Here is a 24197-nt window from a genome sequence, read left to right on the forward strand (position 1 = left end):
TTTTCCCCATAGGTCGTAATATCAATACAAAAGAATTGGTTCAACCTTTATTAACTGTACACGTAATGTTTTCAGTAATATTCCTAAATGTCATAAAATATTACACAACAAAATACTGCACATAACTTCCTTTTGAGGATATACTTTTGTCACACATCAAGACTATTATAACTCTGAAGCACATTGTCTCTTCCCAATTGTATGACTTCAGACACACTCAACTTTTGCAGTTTCTACTCTTTGTAACATTTCCAAGCTAATGTCATCTTTTTAGAGAGCTCAAAGTAGTATTTTAATGACTTAGGAATAGTCAAGACGGTGCATGATATGCCTCCAAAACAAAACAAACTTTTCTCATAATGCAAGGGGTGTTATGCTTTGTTTGGTTGTGTTTAGGAAGCAGAAAAAAAGGAAACACATCTTACACTAAAGTGTTAGATTAAAACAATATCCAAACTAGAGGCTGACATTTTTTGGGGAATCCCACAATTCATGGGAATCACTTGATTTGAACAGTAAGGGATAAAAAGTTACCAGGAGCAGACGGGATCAGGAACCAACCAATAGGAAAACAATACAAATCAAAAAAAGATAGGACAGGCGCCGTCATTTTGTAGTTTTCTTTAAATAAGCCCACACTGTAATGGAAGTCAAACGAACTACACAGCCTAGAGGCCAAAAGTGCTTCCGGCTGCTGCTTTCCGCCAGAATTCAATGAACAGCAATGGAAATGGAAAGTTGTAGGGAGTGAAAAGTAGACTGATATGGCAGTTGTATTTTTATTAGGGCTATCAAAAATAATGCGTTAACGTTGGTAACTAATTTATTTCATTCATTACTGTAGTGAAATTAACATATGTGTATTAATGCAAGCCACACCTCTCTGTTATGATGGCAGACGGAAGCACAGTGTAGTGTCCCCACAGTCACACAGAGTCTCAGGCTTTTTTATAACTTTGTTCTGACCTGAAAACATCAACAGAACACACCAACAGCAATTCCAACACAATATATGTATGTCCAACAACACTCCCCGAGGTACATTCGACACGCACATGAACTCTGAACATCACAACAAAATCTTTATGATGCGTGTATGTGTGGTCTGAATAAACAGAAAGACTAGAAAGAACACTAAGTTGATATTCTTGTCAACATTTACGTGTGCTTGGAAATCCCATAAATACTCTCAAAACATGTAAAGTCATCTTAAATTACGTGATGTCTTTGAACGCAACTCCTCATTGTTCATGATCACACGGTTTAAGTGTGATTAAAATGCACTGCTACTATTAAAGAGATTTGAACTCATTAGCTTTTCAGACATGAGTGCTATCTTTTCGCTTGATTTAAATTTTCAGTTCATGTGGAGCTGTTAATACATACAAATGTATAATGTCGGGCTATATAATATAATATATAATCAAATCAAATTCAATATATTGCCCAAAGACTAAAAGAAAAAAAATGGGAGCGGTACAGGAGAGGGATTCAATTTGAATGGGAGTGGGACAAGACAGGATTTTTTTTTTTAATTCTTGGGTTGGGACAGGAGTGAAAATCCACTTGTGTCATCCTCTAACCCAGACCAAACTTTGTAGCGACCTAATTCTAAATTTGGTACGTGGATATTGCCACTCTTTGACCTTTCATAAACCTGGCCGGATATAGGCTTAATTTTTACTTATAAATTCCTCAATTACAATTTATAATACGGAGGGTTTTTCTAATATTGTGAAATTCATTTTTGAAAGTGGCGCATATATATTTGTCATAATGCACCATTTTACTGTTTTACATCTATTTACCGTGAATTCATTTATTAAATGCAACATATTTCCTGCATGTGCATTAGTAGTCGCTAGTCATTTTAATGTGTGACTATGTAAACATGTTATGAAATTCACTACTGCCACAGTGCCAATTGTGCCTCCTGGCACAGTGAACCGTGACAATTGTACCCTCCCCAATCTGATTGCGTTATGACATTGTAGATTAAAGAGAGCATCTCTAATCCATGTAAATGCAATCAATTTGGTGCAATTTTGGCATCACAAAAGGATTACTGCCATGCTACTGATAATGCAAACATGGTATTGTCAGTAAACCCCTGTATAACAGATGCACATGCAATAGTAGTTTAGCATGATATACTTCAGTGGGTATTGTTTCCATGGCAATGCAGTGACGGTAACTCATCTAATATTGCAAATATCAGCTTGCCAAATCAACAGAACCTCATTTTACCTGATATGAGGAAGCGGGAACGCAAATCTTCCTCTGCATGATGGTATTTGGGCACGCTAACAGACATTTCAGCCATGTTATATTTCTGCAAATATTCCTCCTGTTAGAGTGAATGCTTGTTGAATGGACATCTCTTGCATAAACTGTACAGCCTTATCCCACTCGTGGCATTTCATTCCTTATTAATTTTTGTAATTGGAACTGGCTTTTTTTGTAATGGTGGATTTTCAGCTGCTTCCTTCCAGTTGCTGCTGTGGCTACATGCTGTTTTACTGAAAGGGGCTCAGTCATTGTTATACCTTTCAAGACGGGTTGCTATAGAAACTGACCTGCCTGTGGAAGTAATGCAGTATATGATATTTTGTCATCAGTGTATGCTGTAATTACTGTACATTTAATCATACTTGAGGCAACACTGACCTTCTAAAAGCAGCAATATTTAGGATTTCAAATATATCAATGCAAACATTTTCTCTTAATGTCATAAAAGTATCAATCTTTATTCTTTCTAAACAAGCACACACACTGTAGTTCATAGTTTAAGGAACAGCAAATTAAGTCTAGAGGGGAACATTACATGAAATAAAAAAAAAAATCCCTCATTTAAATGTGCTTTAATTGACGCTTGTGGGGCATACCTCTGTCACTCCTGTTTAAGTCATTAAAGGAAATTAGAAGAAAGATGTAAGCATACTTAAAAGGGATTTGATTGTTAATTTTGGGCACACAATCATCAGTCCAAAGTAGTTTTCATGACCTTAAATGATCAATAGAGGCTTGAATAGTTGTCATGGCAACCCATCTTACATCTTACGGTGAGCGAAATGAAAAAACACTGGTGTCAGGCATTCACCTGGGGGGAAAAAATATATATATATATATTTGAAAAGAAAAATGTTTATTTTAAGATAAAGCACTTTTTAATAGATTGACTGGGCATTTAAATAGAACCTCCAAACCTCCGAAGTCAAACACAACTTGTTTTATTACGCTGTTTGTCTTTCAAGTTGTTCTAATTCCAAAACAAAGTTTCCCATTGGAATGATTGTACTTACTATATATATTTTAAGTAACATGTTGATATTCTTAACTGCATGCAAGCGTTTAGAGAAATTTAGGGGGTTAGTAGATTCCCTCTATTTGCGGGGGTTAAGCATGTTAAGACCCGAGACCAACCAGAACTAGCAAGTAAATGAGACACCCATAAAAAGTTCATTTTTGACAGTCTAAAAAAGACTGGATTGTGCTATTTTATCGAAGCGCCACCGTACTCTACGCCGGCTCTCTCCAGCCCCTTCAAACCCTCCTCTAGCTTGATGTTCTCCTCCGATTTCACATCAACATTTGTCACAAAAGTGACTATTGAAATTATTTGAATAGATTCAGCTCCGGAACCCTCCCAGCTCTTTCAAAAGCCATTGTTTACTCACAACAAAGGAATCTTCCAAGCTAAATGCATAGAAGTACAATTCAGCTAAATATGCCTCAAATATGTATTAAAAACATTTTAAATGATCAAATGTTTAGGTACTCACCACTAATGGAAGATCATTGATAGAACAATTGGACTCTCGGTCTAGCTTTTAGACTGATTATCAGGACTACAGGATATCAGGATTATCAGCACTACAGCCATGCTTCCGTCTCCTTCCGCTGCCTCCATCTCTGATCTAAAGCAGCTAACTGGGCTGCAGGGTCATCTCGGCTAGCTGTCAAAAAATGTAATTCCAAGGAAAGGCAACGAAGTATACGATCATATATTAACTTGTGTTCACCTAGTGTTCACCAAGTTTAGAGGTCGGCTTGTAAGGAGGTTAGTGCTTCCATATCCACACAAACTGCCGTCATCTTGGACTGACGTCACATTGTTACTTTGTACATGTATGATGTACATTTTATACTTCACTGTCATGTATTTAGCGTATTTAGCGTAAACCTTGCGCACTCCTCTACCATTGTCTTGAGGAACAGCTGGGTCCAGTAATTGTACTCCGCAAGGTCATCTTTTGGTTGGTGCATTCTGTCACGAACTGATGTAGCGATGACCCCAAGATACAGAGAAAGGAACCCAGTGCTGGTAAAATGGGTTTAAGTATAGTAACTGCAGAGCAGAAAAAAGGAATCTAGCAGAAGCATGTAGCCAGAACACAAACAGATCACACGAGATTGACATACTGTGCATGCAATGCTCCAACCACAGTGAGATGCTACCAGATGAACTAAAAAATGGCAGCACAAATTAGCAGCAGGTGCATAAAAGCAGAAAAGCAAAGGCAGCAGAAAACCGAACGGACCTAAACAGGAAATATTGCAAAATAAGGACATGAAAACCGGAAGAGAGACATAAACAGAGAAATAAACTGTCAGGCTAGAAGTAGCAAGTAACAAAATAACAATGCTCAAAAAAATAAAGGGAACACAACACAATGTAACTCCAAGTCAATCACACTGCTGTGAACTTAAACTCTCCACTTAGGAAGCAACACAGATTGACAATTTCACATGCTCTTGTGCAAAGGGAATAGACAACAGGTGAACAGCCCTTTCACTTTAGTGGTAGAATGAGACGGAGTCTACTACCCACAAAAGTGGCTCAGGTAGTGCAGCTCATCCAGGATGGCACATCAATGAGAGCTGTGGCAAGGTTTGGTGTGTCTGTCAGCGTAGTGTCCAGAGCATGGAGGCGCTACCAGGAGACAGGCCAGTACATCAGGAGACGTAGAGGAGGCCGTAGGAGGGGAACAACCCAGCAGCAGGACCACTACCTCCGCCTTTGTGCAAGTAGGAACAGGAGATGCACTGCCAGAGCCCTACAAAATGACCTCCAGCAGGCCACAAATGTGCATGTGTCTGCTCAAACGGTCAGAAACAGACTCCATGTTAATGGTATGAGGGCCTGACGTGCACAGGTGTGGGTTGTGCTTACAGTCCAACACCGTGCAGGACGTTTGGCATTTGCCAGAGAACATCAAGACTGGCAAATTTGCCACTGGCGCCCTGTGCTCTTTGCAGATGAAAGCAGGTTCACACTGAGAACATTTGACAGACGTGACAGAGTCTGGAGACGCCGTGGAGAACGTTCTAGTGATGGCAACATCCTCCTGCATAACCGATTTGGCAGTGGGTCAGTAATGGTGTGGGGTGGCATTTCTTTGGGGGGCCACACAGCCCTCCATGTGCTCGCCAGAGGTAGCCTAACTGCCATTAGTTACCGAAATGAGATCCTCAGACCCTTGTGAGACCATATGTAGGTGCGGTTGGCCATGGGTTCCTCCTAATGCAAGACAATGCTAGACCTAATGTGGCTGGAGTGTGTCAGCAGTTCCTGCAAGACGAAGGCAAGGATGCTATGGACTGGCCCGCCCATTCCCCAGACCTGAATCCAATGCCACGTTGCACCACACACTGTCCAGGAGTTGGCAGATGCTTTAGTTCAGGTCTGGGAGGAGATCCCTCAGGTGGCCATACGCCACCTCATCAGGAGCATTCCCAGGCGTTGTAGGGAGGTCATACAAGCACGTGGAGGCCACACACACTACTGAGCCTCATTTTGACTTGTTTTAAGGACATTACATGAAAGGTGGAGCAGCCTGTAGTGTGTTTTTCTACTTTAATTTTGAGTGTGATTCCAATCCAGACCGCCATGGATTAATAAATTTGATTTTCATTGATCATTTTTGTGTGTGTTTTGTTGTCAGCACATTCAACTATGTAAAGGACAAAGTATTTAATAAGAATATTTCATTCATTCATATCTAGAATGACTGAAAATTGTTGATCACCTCTCTGGAACTGCTTTTGTGTGTGTGCACGAGCTACGGAAATCTAAGTGAATACCAGGCACGCCGTGAGTGACCGATCATCTTATTCGAGCCGAATGACAATTTACAGCAGTTTTTAGGCAGTTTAACTCTCAATTGTCAACAATATACAGGTAGATATTTTTGTACAATCTGTACTATTTTACTATTGGTAACATATGCTCGCTGGTGGTGGTCTTATTTGGAGCCGAAGACATACAGAACCTGTAAGGGAATAGAATTGGTTTTCTCCTGAGTAGTGGGCGTATTTGTTTTCTTAACAAAACTGCTTTTTTACAGTAGCTAAAGGAAAACACCATTGTGTCAGTCTTTTTTAAATTTTATTTCCCTTTTCCCCCGCATTTGCAAACATATTCAGCCCACCTTTGTCTTCATTTCCAGTTCATTTATTTTCTTTCTCCACTGCACTCTATGTGCTGTCTTACTTGTTTTTTCCCCTGAGCATCACGAGGCTGCAGTACTTTATTAGATCTGATGCATTCTCACTTTCTGACTGACTCGCTTTACCACTGCCTCTCATCCAGACAAACCACGCTTGTGTCGTATTTTCTTTAGTGGTCTAAAGCAGTTTAGTTTTGTTTCAACTTGTGTGACCCGGGTTCAGTGGGTCGCGTCTTTCCCTGGGCAAAAAAAAAATAATACGAAAATAGTCTTGCACTTTTATTCTGAAGGTTTTAATGCAGCAAGGTGTCATTTATTAATACTCCTTAAAGTGACAACAACGCTGTGCTGTACTATTTGAAACCTGCTTTCATAGAAGACCAACAGAGTTTCCTTAGAGTCACACAGGACATCAGGCATCTTCACTTTGCTTGAAAGAAGTTCTCTTGTTTGAAAGTGATGACAAACCAACAAACACTTGCAGTCAGGAAGTCGTCAACACAGACCTAACTTGCGGTGTGGACAAAACCAACACAAGTCAGCACAAATGGAACACACAACGCAACTGCAGCACACGGACTATGCGGTTTTCAAAATAACGCTTACACACTTACATGCAATACTATAGCTGCATCTACAACCCACAAGGCATGGTACCCCGCCCCCTCATGAACTGGACTGTTGATTTTATCAAGATTTTTGCATTTCATTCAGGTCGAAGTTCAGTTGCTTTGATTTATCTCCTCAGATATTCCATGTACTTAAAAACTTTACAGGTTCCTTTTGTTAAAAATAATTTTGAGTTTGTGAATAAAATCATATTGTTCATTAAACTTCTTTTGTGCTGGAATACAGTGTTATTTTGCACTACCTCAAATTCAAACTGCACTGTCTCTTCATTAAATATAAGATATTTGAGAATTTTTTGTTGCCTTTTGCCATTAAGGGGTAATGGTAGGTCCCATAGCTAAACCAATTGAGAACCACTGATATAAAGTCTGTGAACCTTCAGTGACCCTTAAGAGACATCACTTTATGATGTATGACACAAACGCCATAAAGCTGATTAGTTTAGACTATATGGTTTGTTTTCTTGCTCCTTTTTAAAATTTTTAATGGTTCTTCTTTTAGAACATCCTGCGGGGCTGCAGCGTACTTTTGAGTCCCGGAACGGAGGGGCTTTGGCGCGCCCTCGCCCAGGGTCAGAACCACATTCCTGGCGGTCCTTCCGAGTTGACAGAATTGCTGGGCCAGTATACGCAGAATCTGGCCCAGAACATGAAGCTCACCTACCTCAACCCTGTGGCACTGGTAGCTCCTAATATTGGTGAGTTGAAAGTGACACATACACAAAGCTAAAAACAATTTTATTTTATTTATTAGTTTTATTTTATTTTATTTTTTTAATTTGCATTGTTTTTATTTTTTCATGGTTATAAAGGTTCATACTGATGCATGCAGGATCCATTTCAGTACCTACTTTTGTTTGTAAATATGGATCGTTGTCAGATACAGGGTAAAATGTAATTTCATACCAAGTATGATAATATAACTACCATTAATGTTCATAAAATTGTAACAAAACATGCCGATGATGACTGTGATTTCACACATTTTCATGCTGAATTCCTTGCTTTTCTGCAAAGAAACTGCTGTTAAACTGACGTGACTGCCCCTCTCATCATCGTGTGTATAATTTACAATGGTTAGCGGATTAACAATGTTGTAATTGTATTGTCATCTTTTTCTGCACTTCAGTCATGAATCTGGATCGAGTGGAAAACCACACCGACGTGCGGCGACGTTTTCCACGTTACCACACCACGCTGTTTCGCAGTCAAACCGTCTGGGATCCCTACACCCACGTGGTACTGCCCCCTGCTGCCTTGGGGCCACAACGACAACAGCAACAACATATCTGGAAAGAGAAGGAGCGGAAAGAAAAAGAACTTGAAAAAGAATGTAAGAGTGCATTTCTAAGCACACATAAGGTACAGGTAAGAGAAAATACTAACTATAATTGCTCCATCTTAGACATCCCTCCTGTTCAACCCCCAGTCAGCATGTCAGCCAATCAGACGAGTGAATACACAGCAGCCAGACGCACCCGTGCAGCACCTGAACCGCCCATCACTATAGTCATTTTACTGATCTACAGAAGTCTGGGCGGAGCACTACCTCCCAAGTATCACACAGACCGACGAGGAGTGAGGTGAGTAGTGAATACTGAATGATGCTTTCATAGTGTTAATACTTTGTAAATACAGTATGGCTTATGTAATCTCTGTATACTCTTTCGTCCTGTCCCAGGCTTCCCAGACACCCAGTAATGAACTCCCCAGTGGTCACCATCTCTGTCTACAACAACCAGACGTTCGTGGGTGGACATTTGGACCAGCCCATCCTACTGGAGTTCAAACTATTGGAGACGGCCAATCGCAGCAAGCCGTTGTGTGTCCAATGGAACCACAGCAGTCAGTGAGTACACACAATACTGATGCAAAAGCTATTCCCTTTAAAAAAAGTCTGAAAAAGACAAGATGTCTTAAATTCAGGTTTATACATGCAAAACAGCAGTCAGACCTTTTCTTCTTCCTCTCTCTCTCTCTCTCTCTCTCTCCCACTCTCTCTCTCTCTCTTTCTCTCTCCCTCTCTCTCTCAGTTGGCTGATATCACTGATGGTGATTCATCATTTTAAGAAGATAGATTTTCGATGATTTTGGCTTGAGATGTTCTTTTTCTTTAAAATTCTCCAAAAAATTAGACCAGAAAAAAAGCCTTTTGTCTTGTTGGCCACCTTTTATTTTGATCCATACAGTACTCGAGTGAAGTTTCCTGGTAATATACAGTATATTCATAAACCTCATCATTGATTTCTGACTTGCTTTGTTTCTGGGTCCATTTTCACCATCTTGCGTTTCTTCGGCCAGTACAGTAATCAAACAGCTGTTAACCAACTAAGAAATCTATCTTTTTTTCCTTATCAACCAGTTATTTCAGTGATATTTAAAACACATTTTGAAAAAAAAGAGAATTTATATGTTAGTATAGTTCAATTACTTTACTCAACCTTTTATTTGATTCATTTGATCTATAATTTGACGTCCTCTGGCTGATGCAAACGTGTGTTTTTGTGTGTCCCTGCAGGTGTGAGATAGGAGGTTGTTGGACAGTAAGGGACTGTATGGTGGTGTATAGGAACACTTCACATGTCCGCTGTCAGTGTCAAAGGTTGGGCACCTTCGGGGTGTTGATGGACAGTTCTCACAGAGAGGTTTGTACAATAGGCTTACACTCACTTGCTGGACTTTTCATCTACATATATATAGTCAAATGCATGCAGAAATACCCAGAAGATGCCTAATGGGATACAATGTGGTCGTCTGTGACCATTCATTTCTTGTTAAAATATGATGAGCTTTCAGATGACCTCAAAGCTGTTATTGACTACAGCTACATGCCACCATTATCCATCAAATACTTGAACTAGCCTCTTACCAGCTTTTTTTCCATCCACACCTCTTTCCACAAGCAGCAGTTAGAAGGCGATTTGGAGACACTTGCCCTGGTTACCTATTCCTCTCTGGTGCTCTCCATGCTGGCTCTACTCCTCACTGTCCTGGTGCTGTCATGCCTCCGAGGTCTAAAGTCCAACACCCGGAGTATCCATTCCAACACGGCGGCAGCCATGTTTTTGTCTGAGCTTGTGTTTCTGCTGGGGGTCAATCAAACTGAGCAACAGGTTTGTACTTGACTTTAATTATTTTCAAATTTAAAAATCCCCTTTTAACTGGGGTCTGCAGGCAGTAATGTTAAGTATATATCTATTTAAGAGTATATAGCATCCATTCCATCCCTCTGGCTACTTCTTAAGACGTTTTATTAATCATATAAATGTGTGTATGGTGTGCATCTTGCTTTGTTCCAGAGGAAGTGTGACACATATGTGCTCAGTCAGCATGAAATCACATTAATTCAAGTGCATCCTCACACAGACAGCTGTACAGTGAGACCGGTTACCTCAAGCTTTCTCGTTCATTCACATCACACTCTGGAGAGCATGTTAGTGCTCAAAGCGGTTGCTTCATATTTTGCTATTTCTGTCTTACTTCCACAGTTTACTTGATTCCTTACGCGTGTGTGCATGTACGTGTGTGTGTGTGTGTGTGTGTGTGTGTGTGCGTTGATGCATGCGAGTCACTAAAATATACCATATGGCTTTATTTCTGCTGCTATTGCTTTGATGCTGCAGTTTCTTTGCCATCTTAAAGATTCGATTCGATTTTGTTAAATATGTATTTATTCTTCATAAAAATGATTGCACCATCGGCTGCATTTTCAATATTTTTGTTCTTTGTTCATCTTAAATTGTATTCAATAATTATGAAGGATTAAAATATATTACATTTTTATTGAGCAAGAGACCATATTTGGTATCTTAATGTAAGGCATACAGACAGTACATAAGTAGACGATTACATACAAAAGCTAAGTTAAAATAAGCATAAATAAATAGATTACATTTTTATGCAGTATAGCATTTTTGAATACATTTATTTATCATTGTATTCAGATGCATTATTCTGTAAAACAATAATTAAACTGAAGTCACTCAAATACATATATACCGTATGTACCTTTTACTTGTCATCAGAGCTACATTTTAGTGAGTCTAATAGACATACAGTATATATATATGTATATGTATGTATGTGTATATATATGTATGTATATATATATGTATGTATGTATGTATGTGTATATACTGTATATGTATATGTATGTATGTATGTATGTGTATATATATATGTACGTGTATATATATATATGTATGTATGTATGTGTGTATATATATATATATATATATATATATATATATATGTATATATGTGTATATACAGTAAGTAAATACCTTGATAATTACATTACATTAGGCATAAATAAATATACAATAAAGTAAGACACCTATTAAAGTTGTTAATGTTGTTAAAGTTATATATTCTACACATAATTTAGTTATCTTTTTCAGATTTCTGTTTATTCGTGTTCACTTTTGCACAATTTTCCCTAGTAAAATCCCATTAACCCTCACTTGCATATTTGCATACATTCATTTGTACGATTTCTGCATTTCCTGCGAATTAATTAGCTGTGCTTTAGTGGTATTAGTGATTAAATCATTGATGCCTGTCACCTCGTCGCGCTATATTGTAAAAAACTGTGTTACTAGCCACTTTCCAATATGTATGCCCAGTATAAATCCATTAGAGAGATTATGTACACCTCTTTAACTCTTGCTTCACACTTATCTTCTTCCTCATTCGCCTTCTGTCTCTCTGTGTACTTCATCTTTTTGTTCCCCTCATCGCTTCTTATCTTTGGGCCATCTGTCTGGCCTTGCTTCTATATCTCCTTCGGCTCCTTCATCCATTCTTTTTTTTTCATCTGAGTGACTGCACTCTTCATTTTCTTCCAGTTCCTGTGCACGGTGGTAGCCATCTTGCTGCATTACTTCTTTATGTCCACATTTGCTTGGATGTTTGTGGAGGGCCTTCACATCTACAGGATGCAGACGGAGCAACGTAACATCAATTTTGGAGCCATGAGGTTCTACTATGCCATCGGCTGGGGCGTGCCTGCAATTATTACTGGTATACACACGCTATATTTTTGTGTGAATAAACATGCAAAAAAACTATAAGCTAAAAATCAGGAACAGTACTTTCTTTAATATGCTTCCTTTTTTTATCCAGGCGTTTGCTTTGTACAGTATTTCTTGCTAGGCAGATTTGAGACGGATCAATGAAAACATTGTCATATGTCAGTCACACACCCTTAGACTACAGTATTTGAATGACAAAATTACAGGGATCTTGGCGTCTTATTCCTCGACAGGAACAAGAAATCAACCAGAGGATAGGATCATGAAATGTGTTTAGGTACACACATTAATTATACAATTGTCACTGTAGTAAATATAGAATATCATATTGTGCAGAAAGAAAAACTGCACCGACTACTAGGTCAATACATGAGCTCACACCTTTCAGACAAGATGTCGATGCCAGCACATAGCCAAGTCTCGCACGTGCACACGCCTTCACCAGCTGTCAGTGCAGATAAGCTGTCCTACTGGCATTTTTATGGAACCAGTTTCCATTTAAGCTATGAGATAGTACACTGAAATGCACACACAAGACAGCATTTTTATTTTTTCGTTGACACATCCCTTTAGCTAGTCATTTCTGTCAGCGTCTCCTTCTATCTCCCAATTACTTGCCGTATGCAACTCAATTTCTGTCACTGAGGCATATACAGTACATGCATATAAGATATAGAGTACATACACACTACACTAAAACAAATACAAATTTCCCCATAACCACTTTAGACACTAACATGATGATTTACCAAAAACAAATTGTACAAAAGTATGCATTGTTATATTTTCTATTTAGTTACAGTGTATGTACTGCATTTCTTCTTGCATTTTAATATTTTTTTTTCATTTTTATACTGCCAGTCAGGCACAGGGCACATCAGAACTAAGATTGTTCCATTTATTTAATTACTTACGCAAATATTTTGCTCATATCATGACAAACGAATAGAAACACTCGTTGTGTTTGAATGCTGTTCAGTATATAACAATTAATATGTATATTATTAAATGAATGCCTCAAAACGGGACATGAAGGCAGAAATATTGTGTCTTCATGTAGACATACAATTTAATGAAAGCTACATGTTAGAATAGTCAAAAGACGTTATTTGTGTAACAGTTTATTTGCTTGTGTGTCTCTTCATGAAAGGTCTTGCTGTGGGCCTGGACCCTGAAGGTTATGGCAACCCAGACTTCTGTTGGATCTCAATCTATGACAAGCTGATTTGGAGCTTTGCTGGACCCATTGGCATCGTCATACTGGTAACCATTTCTCCCTGTCCGTCTCATATGGGGAACTGAACATTTTTGAGTAAAAATATTAAGATAATAGAAATAGTAAAAGTACTCCATTAGTGTGCAGAAAAATGTTGATTGTGCGGCTGGGAAAATGACTGCACTGGTGTTGCTCTTCGTCTGTCCAGATCAATGGAGGCATTTTCATGATTGTAGCCAAGATGACTTGTAACCCCTCTCAGAAAGAGACCAAGAAACTCCCTGTCATGTGAGTACAGCACCACAAAGGTTCTATTTTCAATGGTTCACTGATTTACTTTTCACAAAAATCCACTCAACTGGCTGTTTTCCATACTTAAGTTACCTTAAAATATTATTAATAGGGCTATCAGTAGATTAAAAAATTTAATCGGGATTAATCACATTTTTGTCCATAGTTAACTAATGATCAATTAACCGCAGATATCATTTTTTGTATCTACAGTATAGTAAGTCTACCTAAGAAAGGTTTTTAATACTCCTATCAACATGGGACTGAACAATATGTTACCTTTGTGTAAACTTTCTGTTAATTTTAAACAGCTCAACACAAAATGGACCTCAGTATGTCATAACATGACATAATGTACAACAAGTAGACATTGGTAGGATAAACTCTTCATCACTCAGATAGCATTCTCTCCAAGCAAATAATCCCACAAAACATAATTGTGACAAACATAAAAATGAAGATTCACAAAAACACCCAAAAACTAAGTGTGTTATGTCAGTGGGTCAGAGTCAGGCTTCACACCTCTTGTTTCTTTCAACAAATAATTTAACACAGTGCAAATACCACTTGATCCAAAGGCCTGAATGAATCATTTAAAAGTTCCCATTCTGCATTAAATGGCCATGAACACTACGATTCAGAAGCCTGTGATGCGATGATAAAACGATTATTGATGCATCCTGATGCATCTTTTTTTGTCATCAACAGTTTGTCAGTTTTTTCATGCACAATTTTTTTCTATATAGAATTACTTTTTACTCAGTGTGTACTACTGAAACAAAGCATATTTTGTAATGATCCGCAATTAAAATACACATGAAAAAGATGAATTTACTTTCACTGTCTTTTCATAATTGGAAGGGTACATCTACCAACATATTTCCCATTGCACAGAACCAGCAGGAAAACTAAAGTGCACCAGTAGCAGCATGGATAAAATTAACAAACTTCAGCATATTCTGAGTAACCAACATAAAAAAGAACTGCCATTATTCATAAATAAATAATAGACTTCTGAAATCAAACTAAAATCCTGAGCATAGAATAAAATAATATTTTTGTGGGGTAGCAAAGTCAAAAACAGCTTTCATACAAAACATAGATTTCTGTACCAGCGGCTCTCATAAAAGAAAGATGCTTGCAGACGTCAGTATATTATGAATAACCAAAAAAACGAGGCTGCCCTTATTCACAATTGCAGTGTCAGTGAAATAACGTTGCGATGGGACGTTGTATCTGGGTTCCAAAGTGTGTAACAAAGCACGAAAGTCCTGCTTCTCAACAATTGAATACGGCCACAAAGCCTTCGCAGTAAAAGTTGCTTTGCCTTCTCTGATTTGGGTGGAAAATGAGTGCTCTCCTGCTCGATGGTTCTCTGGTTGGCAGCAACTTCAGCTGGCTGTTTTTCTTCCTGGTTCGCGTGGAAACGTGCTATGTGGTTTCTCATATTTGTCGAGTTCCCAAAATATTTTAAGCTTGTAAGACAAAGCTTGCATATTGTCTGGCTCTTGTCCAGCTCATTTTTACCTTCAACTACGTGAAAGCCAAAGTGCTTCCAGACGTTCGCTTTAAATACAGCGGGTGCGGGTTGGAGTTTACGCTCAGCAATTTTGGTAGCGTCTTACACTTAGGTGCACACCATAAATTGTCCAGGCGGCACTTCCGCTTTCCGTCTTTTTGTTCCATTATTTTGTTCCGTCAGAATCTGTCTCATCAATGCATTGTAAATGCGGCTTTAAATGGCTTTACATTCGTATTATGCACTATAGTAGACACAATAAGAGTAAATAAGCCATTTAAGACGTAACTAAATCTCCTGTTTGTGTGTGTCGCAGTAAATGGGTTTGCCAGGGGACCTCAATGGTGGATGTAGATAACAGGAAGTGACGTCAGAAGTTAAGATTTGAGTTTTAGCTTGTCGTAGGTAATGGCCCAGACAGTAGCCCATGTTATTATTGTGATTACTATGTTATTATTATTGTGCCTGTTGTGAGATAATTTAAACCTTTTCTGGCAATCACGTCTGGCCCTTGTCTCACCGAACACTAACACCTAGTGGCCAATGTAGAATAATTTCCAATTACAATGCTTCTTCAGCCTCGTATTTGTATTCTAGTTCATACATTAAGCCATTTTTATGCTCGAAAAGAATAATTACAATTTGCTTAAATATGCATATAATTTTTACTAATAATAGGCCGCATTCAATCATAAAACAGCATAATTTATTAATTAATTACTTTGTGAAAAAACACGGTAGAGTGAGAGCACGATGTTCAAACTGCGATGTAGTGAGGGACGACTGTATATGTAAATATTTTTAATGCACAAATTGTGCAACCAGCAATGAGTGTAAAACAGTAAAACAATGCTTTGTATTTGCACAATTAAACTCACATAAATTCAATCACATGTTGATCACATCAGTCAAAGACTCCTATCTTCTTCTGCAGTGCGACCATTCGTAACGCCTTCCTGCTACTGATGATGGCCACTTCCACCTGGCTGTGTGGCTTGATGGCTGTGAACAACAGCATCCTGGCTTTCTACTATATATTTGATGTCCTCTGTTTAGTGCAGGTATGAACAAAGTGTATGTACTAGACACCCATGTGAGCTACCAGGTACTATTGCTAATACTGCTTTTTAGGGCCTGTCTGTATCACTGGTCTTCACGGTGTTCAACTCTGAGGTGAAGGAGGCCTGGAGAGTGGCCTGTTTGGGGAAGAAGAGTCTTGAAGAGCCACCAAGACCAGCACAGAATACAGTGAGTTACACACACACACACACACACACACACACACACACACACACACACACACACACACACACACACACACACACACACACACTGTGGAAGTCTAGTGTTAAAGGTGAGGTGTGTCTATTGTTTGGCTACTTTATTTATCGATATGAGAAAATGCAGTGCACTTCTACACCACTGCAAACTACAATCACAACATATTGCTAAATTAATGAAACTGTACAATATTACCTTCTGTAAAGGCACATTTTTGTCACATGGCTCTCATTAGAGGGTGTAAATGTGCTGAATGAAGTGTGCAGTGAGTGTGTTTACTGTTATAAATCATTTTATAGGTATATACTCTTTATCTTCTGCTGCACTGACCTCAGTGAGCTAATTTCTGCCATCCATTCTCCCATCCATCTCCTCCTGTACTCTCATTCTCCTTCTGCCTCCAGGGATTGGTACTGACCCAAATAGAATCATATATACCACCCAACGCAGCCGTGCTCACACTGTGTGTGCATAGTGGTGCCGTACGTTAGTTAAGACACAGTTCATCCATCCTTTTAACCTCCATTTCCGTCAAAACTCTCACTATCAAAAATAAAGTCAGCTATTCTTAGATGTACAAATGCTCAGTTGAACTGTATGTACAGTACATTATAGATGATATGCTACCTTTCTGACTCATCAAATATAAATGCGGAGTGCAGTGGTCGTATACTGTATAGAAAGCTGAGGTCATGTCCTATTTAACTGCTGCTGTCAAAGCTCATCGTCCGGGGGAGCTAACAGTGACAACTAACGGGACATTTTTGCTTTGTTCAAATAAACTTCACCTTACAAGAAAAAAAAAATGTAGATGAAATAAACTGGTAGGACATAATGGGATACACCTCTGCCAAGGCCTAAATATGTGTTGCCTGCAAACTCAAAGAGTGCATGGATTAAATCTAGTTAATCTTAGTAGCGGAAAATATGTAAAGAAACAACTTAAAGGCTAAAAGGAAGTATAAAGTAATTTCCGGTGTTTAAGCCACACCCACTAAATTTAGAGAGAAAAACAAATTTGTACATATATATGCCGCACCAGACTACAAGCCGCACATGTCCATGTCATAAAATGACATATTGTGGTGTGCACGAGTCTGTGTGGACCAGACAGCTCTTTATTTGACAGGAGCCAAACATGAGCTATGCGAAAACTCACAACGGGTCCATCAACCCATCGGAAATCGCAGGAGGTCATACAGTATTACAACAGTCTGACTCATGGTGTCATCTTACAAAGAACGCTAATATCATCACATAACAACTTAACACTCAAAAGGTAGCTAAGAAATATACAAGACAAGTAGCAATTTGAGTAAAAAATTTACAAAAGCTATTTTCACTTCTTCCCAAAATGCATTGCCCCCAGCATAGCAGTTCATTGGGTAACGGCTTCCATGGGTGCCAGAGGGAGCTCATGAGCTCCCAGAAGCTCAAGTTAAAATAGCTGTTTTTAATTTTAAACTCGTATTGGTACTTGTCTTGTATATTTCCTAGCTACCTTTTGAGTGTTAAGTTGATGTATGATGATTTTAGCGTTCTTTGTAAGATGACATCGTGAGTCAGACTGTTATATTGAGTTGAGACCTTCTGCGATTACAGTGGGTTGACAAGCTTGTCGTGAGTTCCCCTATATCGTGATTGGTTGCTGCTAACCATTCATTTATTTATTTTATTCATTAATTCATTAATTCATTTATTTTGTTTATTTCTGTTCTGTTCAAAATAAAAAAAAAGAAGTATTCCGATCGATTAAGATAGACGAGCTAAAACTTTACATCCTTGGCAGAGGTGACAACTCAATCAGGAGTTGGTGTGGACCCATTTGAGCCCCCTAATCTTAATGCTTCATAAGACCTTTAGGACAATTGTGCAGTTCCAGCTGTGCGGAAAGGCCCTTTTTGTAAGCACGGTTCATTAAGGTATGATTGGATGAGTTTGGTGTGGGAAAAAGTCTGTCAAATCACCTGAGGGATGAAGTGCAATAGAGATCGTTATGCAGTCGTCCAACATCAGTGACCTCTGACCCTACAAATGAACAAAAAAATCCAACAGACACACTCAAAAATCTTGAAGAATGGCTTCCCAGAAGTGTGGAAGCTGTTCTATCTGCAGATGCTGTGGCTTTTGCTAATATCAGGTCTTGTGTAACACAATTCTTCTAATCTTCTTGACTTTCTTCAGGCACAGAATCCATATCACAATGCTTCATTGTTGGAGCAGAGTGGGCTGCACCGCATCACTCTTGGCGCCTCCACCGTCTCCTCGGTCAGCTCGGCCAGGTAAAAATGGACATTTATTGCATATACTGTAAAAAACTTGAAATGCTAAATGAAACTAATGGAACTAATACAAAGATGAAATATCAGTCATTCAGGAGGACGTGCGTGTCTTCACTGGTTCTTTGTGTCGTTAGATTTGGGACAGTGTCGCTTCAGGGAGGAAGTGACTGCTGCCATTAAAAGCCTGTTGTTTATTTAGTGGGTCAGTGGGGTAAAGATAAAACTGTACTGTACTGCATGTAGAGCAACACTAATGTTCTTTTTCTTTGTAGCTCACTGCTTGTTTGTACAAGACATGCAATATTTGAGTGGATGCTCTCTATTAGTCTGCATGAGTAGACACACACTGTAAATATACTGTACTGAAGAGTCACTCCTCTCCTTGTTTGGCTGTTTAGAGAAAATCTCTTAGCTCGTCAAACTCTGGAACAAAGCATTGTTCAAACTGGAGCGACGGATCTGGATGTGGCCATGTTTCACAGAGATGGAGGTAAACACTATATAAGCATATGTCGACATGTTGCTTTTATCAAGTACAAACACTTTACATTAATGTTTGCTACAAAATTACCTGAATTATTTTACAATACTAAACCCTCTCTCCCTAACAAGGTGAAGATTCCGACTCAGACTCCGACCTTTCCATGGACGAGGAGCGCAGTCTCTCCATCCCGTCATCTGAGAGTGAGGACAACGTCCGTCTACGCGGGCGCATCCAGCGGCGTTTCAAACGCTCCAATCACGGCGAGCGCCTGCTCACTGAGCCCACCCACAACGGTACCAAAGGTAGTTGACCACCCAAGGTGTTTCATAGCACTTCTCATTTGCCTTTATTTTCCATTTAAGATACCATATTTTCTCCTTCAAATTGTTGAACGGAGGATTAGTTTAGGTTACCATGGAGGACTAAAAGATGTTTACTTTTAAATCTCGTATCCTTGCGGTGGAAGCATACTTATTTTGGGTATGTACTTAAGTCTTTTGAATATCTAAGGTTGCGTTCACACTTACGGTTTGGTATTCTGGTCCGAACCAAAAAAAAAAGATGCTTGATGTGCACTTACTGTAGGTTTGCTTAGTTCGCTTCGAAAATGTTTTAATCTCGAGACGTTGTGATCTTGTGATTTCATGGCACCCATAATCAATTGTAACCTAATAAGCCATCTGCGTGCTGTGGACCAAGAGTGTCAGCTCTACTGAGGACAACATCAAAGATAAGAGGAGCCTTTCAATCAACCACAACATCACAATAATAATATTTTCTTCTAAAAGAAGCTATCTCATTCGTCTTGATGAAACATTAAGACCCTCATTGATTTAGGATGTGCATTTAGAAAACGGAATGTAGATAAGATTATTATCATATGACAAAAGAACACTACATTATATTTGCTGCAATGCCAAAATGTCACATTGCTGCTTGTTTAGTGACGTTCCTAACCACTTTAAAACATACAGTCATGGAAAAAAATGATTAGACCACCCTTGTTTCTTCAGTTTGTTGATCCATTTTAATGCCTGCCACAACTAAAGGCACATTTGTTTGGGCAAATGTAATGAGGATAACAATTCTAGCTCATAAGAGTTTAATTTAAGAGCTGATATCTAGCAACTTCCATGGTTTTCTTAATAATAACCACAATCACCTAATTTATTACATGAATAGCTATAGCATTGTACTGCCAAAAAATTTAACTCTTATGAGGTATTTTTGCTGTCATTGTTATATTTGTCCAAACACATTTTTTCCATGACTGTAACCTGAACATAGTCTGAATAAGTGCTGCTTAAGTGTAATTGCCTACGAGATATTCTTGGTGCAATTTCAAAGTTTGACTATTTCCTTAAAAGAATATACTGTAGTTATTACTGGATTGATCGCTGATCAAATAAAACATACTGTATGTGCTTAAACCATTTTTTTTTTCTGAAATTTTTTCCCTCTCTCTTATTTTAAAGCATAGTTTCATTTATTTTTATCCCATCCCATGGGAAATAATGAAAATTAAGTTAATATCTACCTTAGTCAAGTTATTGCCATTATGAATTGTTTAGGCAATGGTTTAAGTGACATTTTAACATTTGTTGACAGTAAATACAGCTCATTTTACGGCCTACCGTCCATTCAGCTTCTTGTGATTGTCAACATATTGTTGACCTGCCCATATTGTACTGAGCAACCAGGACAGAAACACCAGAACCCCAACTGTTGCTATGCTGTGGTACATTGTCATCCTCATGTTTCTACTCTTCGCCATTATTGGTACTATATCCGTCGGTGGCGGCATTCCAAAAAGGCCAAAGAAAAAGCAGAAGACACTTGTGACATTAAATCCTGAGATGCTCACTGAATGCTCTGAAATCTTGTGTAACTTTTGAAGCATAATTTTCAGGTAAACTTCAGGTAAAATCTCATAGACAATGTGATGGATTGGTCCTTTGTTCTGTGTGACAGATCTGGATGGCAACGACCTTCTGTCTTACTGGCCTGCCTTAGAGGAGTGTGAGAAACATACACTCCAAAAGTGGGGTTCGGAGCGCCCTCTGGGGGCCGACTACAGCAAGGACGCGGCCAACAACAACCAGGCAGACGGAGCACTTACTAGCGGGGACGAGAGCGGCCTCACGCAGCCACACAGGCACCGCAAGGGTGAGCTTAGCAGCTTGTACAGTATATACTGTATTGTATACACTCATAATGGCAAAGGATGCTTTCATATTATATTCTGAAAACATGGCTGACTTTTCCTTTTAGCAGTAACTGCATCCCTAAGGGCGTGCTACTCAAACCCAATGTGTTGATTCAGCCTCATTTTTATGTACTCCTCTTAGGTATCCTCAAGAATCGTCTCGGCTGCCCGCCAGCCCTCCAGGGCATTTCAACAGTGGGCCGGGGTCCCAGTGAGCTCAACTGGTACCGCACCTCGACCCTGGGCCACCGAGGTGTCCCTGCAGCCTCCTATGGCCGCATGTACTCTGCCTCAGCTGGTGGTGGAGGGGGCACAGGCTCCCTCTCGCAGCCAGGTTCCCGCTACTCCTCCAGGGAACATCTGGACTCACTGGCTCGGAGGCAGCTGTCCCGGGATCCTCTCGGAAGGCAAACAGTCGGGGGATCCAGGGACCGGCTGGACTCACGGGGCTCCAGAGACAACCTGGACCTCTTACCCAGGAGGAGGGAGCTTGGCCAGGGTGTGGGGCTCACAGGCCTGGGCCTGGATCACCAGAGAATGTCGTCATCTAGGGAGAATTTGACCACCTCCAGGGACAGACTGGACAACCATCACTCAAGCACTATCCACGCCTCAAGAGAAGACTTGAGGGGGAATGGCATGGAGGGAACCCTGAGTGGCTCCAGATCGCAGCTGAACACACTCACTCGCCGGCAAGCTTCATCCAGGGAGCACCTGGCAGGGGCGCTGATGAGCAGTAGGTCCAGAGAACAGCTGGAGGCCAATGGAGTGGGATCGCAGGTCCAACCGTGTCGGGAATGGCTGCGCTCCCTGCCGCCTCGCCAGCCCTCACACCCGGACCAACCTCCACCTTCCTCTCCACCGCCGCCCATCTCAGAGGAACCCCAGCAAGAGGCCTTCCCTCCTCCAGGTCACATTAGAGGACGACTGGACTCTGCATGTAGGTACCCTGGGCAGACCCCGCCTGTCACAGGTTTGAACCCTTTGGGGCGACAGCCGTCCAGTGAACACCTGGACATACTCTCCTCCATCCTTGCATCCTTCAACCCTTCTGTCCTCACTCCTCCAAATGCTGCCTCAAACTCTGGGCCTAATGCCTCTGCCCAGGGCCCCTCCCCCTCTGCCACCTCCCACAGCATATCTGAAGTCTGTCCTGACTCTGAGTAAGTGTCCTCTTCCTTTTGTCCCCAGCATTAGATGCATATAAAAGTCTCATCTTTTTAACAATTAACAAATGTTCCAGCAATCAAATTAGACTTTTTTCGCTCGAATGTCAAAGGCGATGATGTCATGAAATCACGCCAAGGCACCTGCCTGACTGGATGTGATTCTTCTGTTATTCCTATGCTATTCACAGCCACTAGGGGGAATATTATAGGACTAATTCTGTCATGATGCGTGGCGGCTGTCGAGTGCTTGACCCCCCCAGTATGCAGAGATGAGGCGATGGTGTGCAAAAATAAAGTCTTTAATAATTCAGATACTCAAAAAGACATAGAAACAAAAGGCGACAGAGAGGAAAACTATGGAAAAAACTGACAGGTACATCCAAGACACAGGTAAAGAGACAATCTAAGTTACAGCACCAGTAACAAACTCAATGAGCCAGCGCCGTACGTCTGATGACGCTGGCCTTTTAACTGCCACTAATTGGCGACAGCTGTGCGGCCACCAGGCTTGACGCGGCTGCCACTTCCTCCCCGGAGAAAGTGCGACCCGCCAAAATAAGAGTGCAGAACAGGAAGCACTCGTTCCTGTCCTCCGAAACGTGACAAATTCCGACACTTCTCGCAGCCACTAGAGCTTATTCTATTTTCTTATTTTTCTTTTCTCTCATGTCTTGCCTTAGTTGCTTTATTTTGTGATTAAGTGATTACGTTCATTATGACATGGCAGGAAATGTGAATTTCTCTTGAAGATTAATAAAGTATCTATCTATCATATACATACAGTATGCATCATTCCTATACTACTCACAACCACTAGGAGGCCATCTTGGCATTACCGTAAAGCACCGTGTATAAACCGCACTTTTTTTCCACTGGTAAGAAGCAAAAAATCGGGGTTCAGTTTATACACGATGACAGGTCTGTGACCAGACGCAGAAATTGACGAGAAGCCCATTTTAGAATAGCCGTCTGTGGGTCAGACAATTGCTTTGACTTTAGCGCCCTCTGCTGTACAGTTGCTGAAAATGCTTGTGTATGCAACTAACTTATCTGACGGCTGTCTGTATTTTCACACAGTGAAACGATCTCTATATACACTGAAGCTAGCCTAAGCTTCCAATGTAAAATACAATACAACGTTGGAGTTTATTCAAATTCACACTGAAGCAATGCAATAAAATAATAGAGAAAAAGAGAAGCAGTGAAAGATAAGATATCAAAACATCTCTGAAAATTGCAAATTTCTTTATTTTGATTTATTATTATTATTATTATTATTATTATTATTATTATTATTATTATTATTATTATTAATCTGTGCTTAGCCATAATATTAAAGATCTAGATGCCGAAGTTCAGATTTCTCCTTTCTTCTTCTTTTTGAAATTTCTTAGTACCTTTTATGCATGTTGATTTGAGATGAAAGAGTTGGCAAGCATTTATGAACTAAAAATTTTTTTTCCCCCGCCATGAGCCTGAAAATGGGGGTGCGGTTTATACACTCCCTGCGTGCTTTACTGTACTCTTTTTTTTTTTTAGGACCTAAATTCCTTTTAAGTCAATCAATCAAGTATTGGGAAAGTCAACATTTTAACCACAAAAAATATTTTTTAAACACTTTCATTACCATTAAACTAC

General features: G+C 39.8%; 1 protein-coding gene across 4 annotated transcripts in view; it reads left to right on the forward strand.

Moving 5' to 3' along the window:
* Nucleotides 1-24197, forward strand: part of celsr3 (cadherin, EGF LAG seven-pass G-type receptor 3) — a 92012-nt gene that overhangs the window by 65358 nt on the left and 2457 nt on the right. For 2 of the 4 annotated variants that reach the window (XM_054768307.1, XM_054768335.1), the window contains 16 exons: nucleotides 7581-7776; nucleotides 8208-8411; nucleotides 8484-8661; nucleotides 8760-8927; nucleotides 9597-9723; nucleotides 9985-10191; nucleotides 11926-12100; nucleotides 13262-13374; nucleotides 13536-13615; nucleotides 16072-16198; nucleotides 16269-16385; nucleotides 18603-18700; nucleotides 19099-19190; nucleotides 19313-19486; nucleotides 21156-21350; nucleotides 21533-22553. In XM_054768307.1, the coding sequence (XP_054624282.1) occupies nucleotides 7581-7776; nucleotides 8208-8411; nucleotides 8484-8661; nucleotides 8760-8927; nucleotides 9597-9723; nucleotides 9985-10191; nucleotides 11926-12100; nucleotides 13262-13374; nucleotides 13536-13615; nucleotides 16072-16198; nucleotides 16269-16385; nucleotides 18603-18700; nucleotides 19099-19190; nucleotides 19313-19486; nucleotides 21156-21350; nucleotides 21533-22553 (3272 nt within the window). The remainder of the gene's footprint in view (nucleotides 1-7580; nucleotides 7777-8207; nucleotides 8412-8483; nucleotides 8662-8759; nucleotides 8928-9596; nucleotides 9724-9984; nucleotides 10192-11925; nucleotides 12101-13261; nucleotides 13375-13535; nucleotides 13616-16071; nucleotides 16199-16268; nucleotides 16386-18602; nucleotides 18701-19098; nucleotides 19191-19312; nucleotides 19487-21155; nucleotides 21351-21532; nucleotides 22554-24197) is intronic. The other 2 variants (XM_054768317.1, XM_054768324.1) reach the window with 2 other exon arrangements.

The sequence above is a fragment of the Dunckerocampus dactyliophorus genome, chromosome 1, assembly GCF_027744805.1.
Source record: "Dunckerocampus dactyliophorus isolate RoL2022-P2 chromosome 1, RoL_Ddac_1.1, whole genome shotgun sequence".
Taxonomy (NCBI): Eukaryota; Metazoa; Chordata; class Actinopteri; order Syngnathiformes; family Syngnathidae; genus Dunckerocampus; species Dunckerocampus dactyliophorus.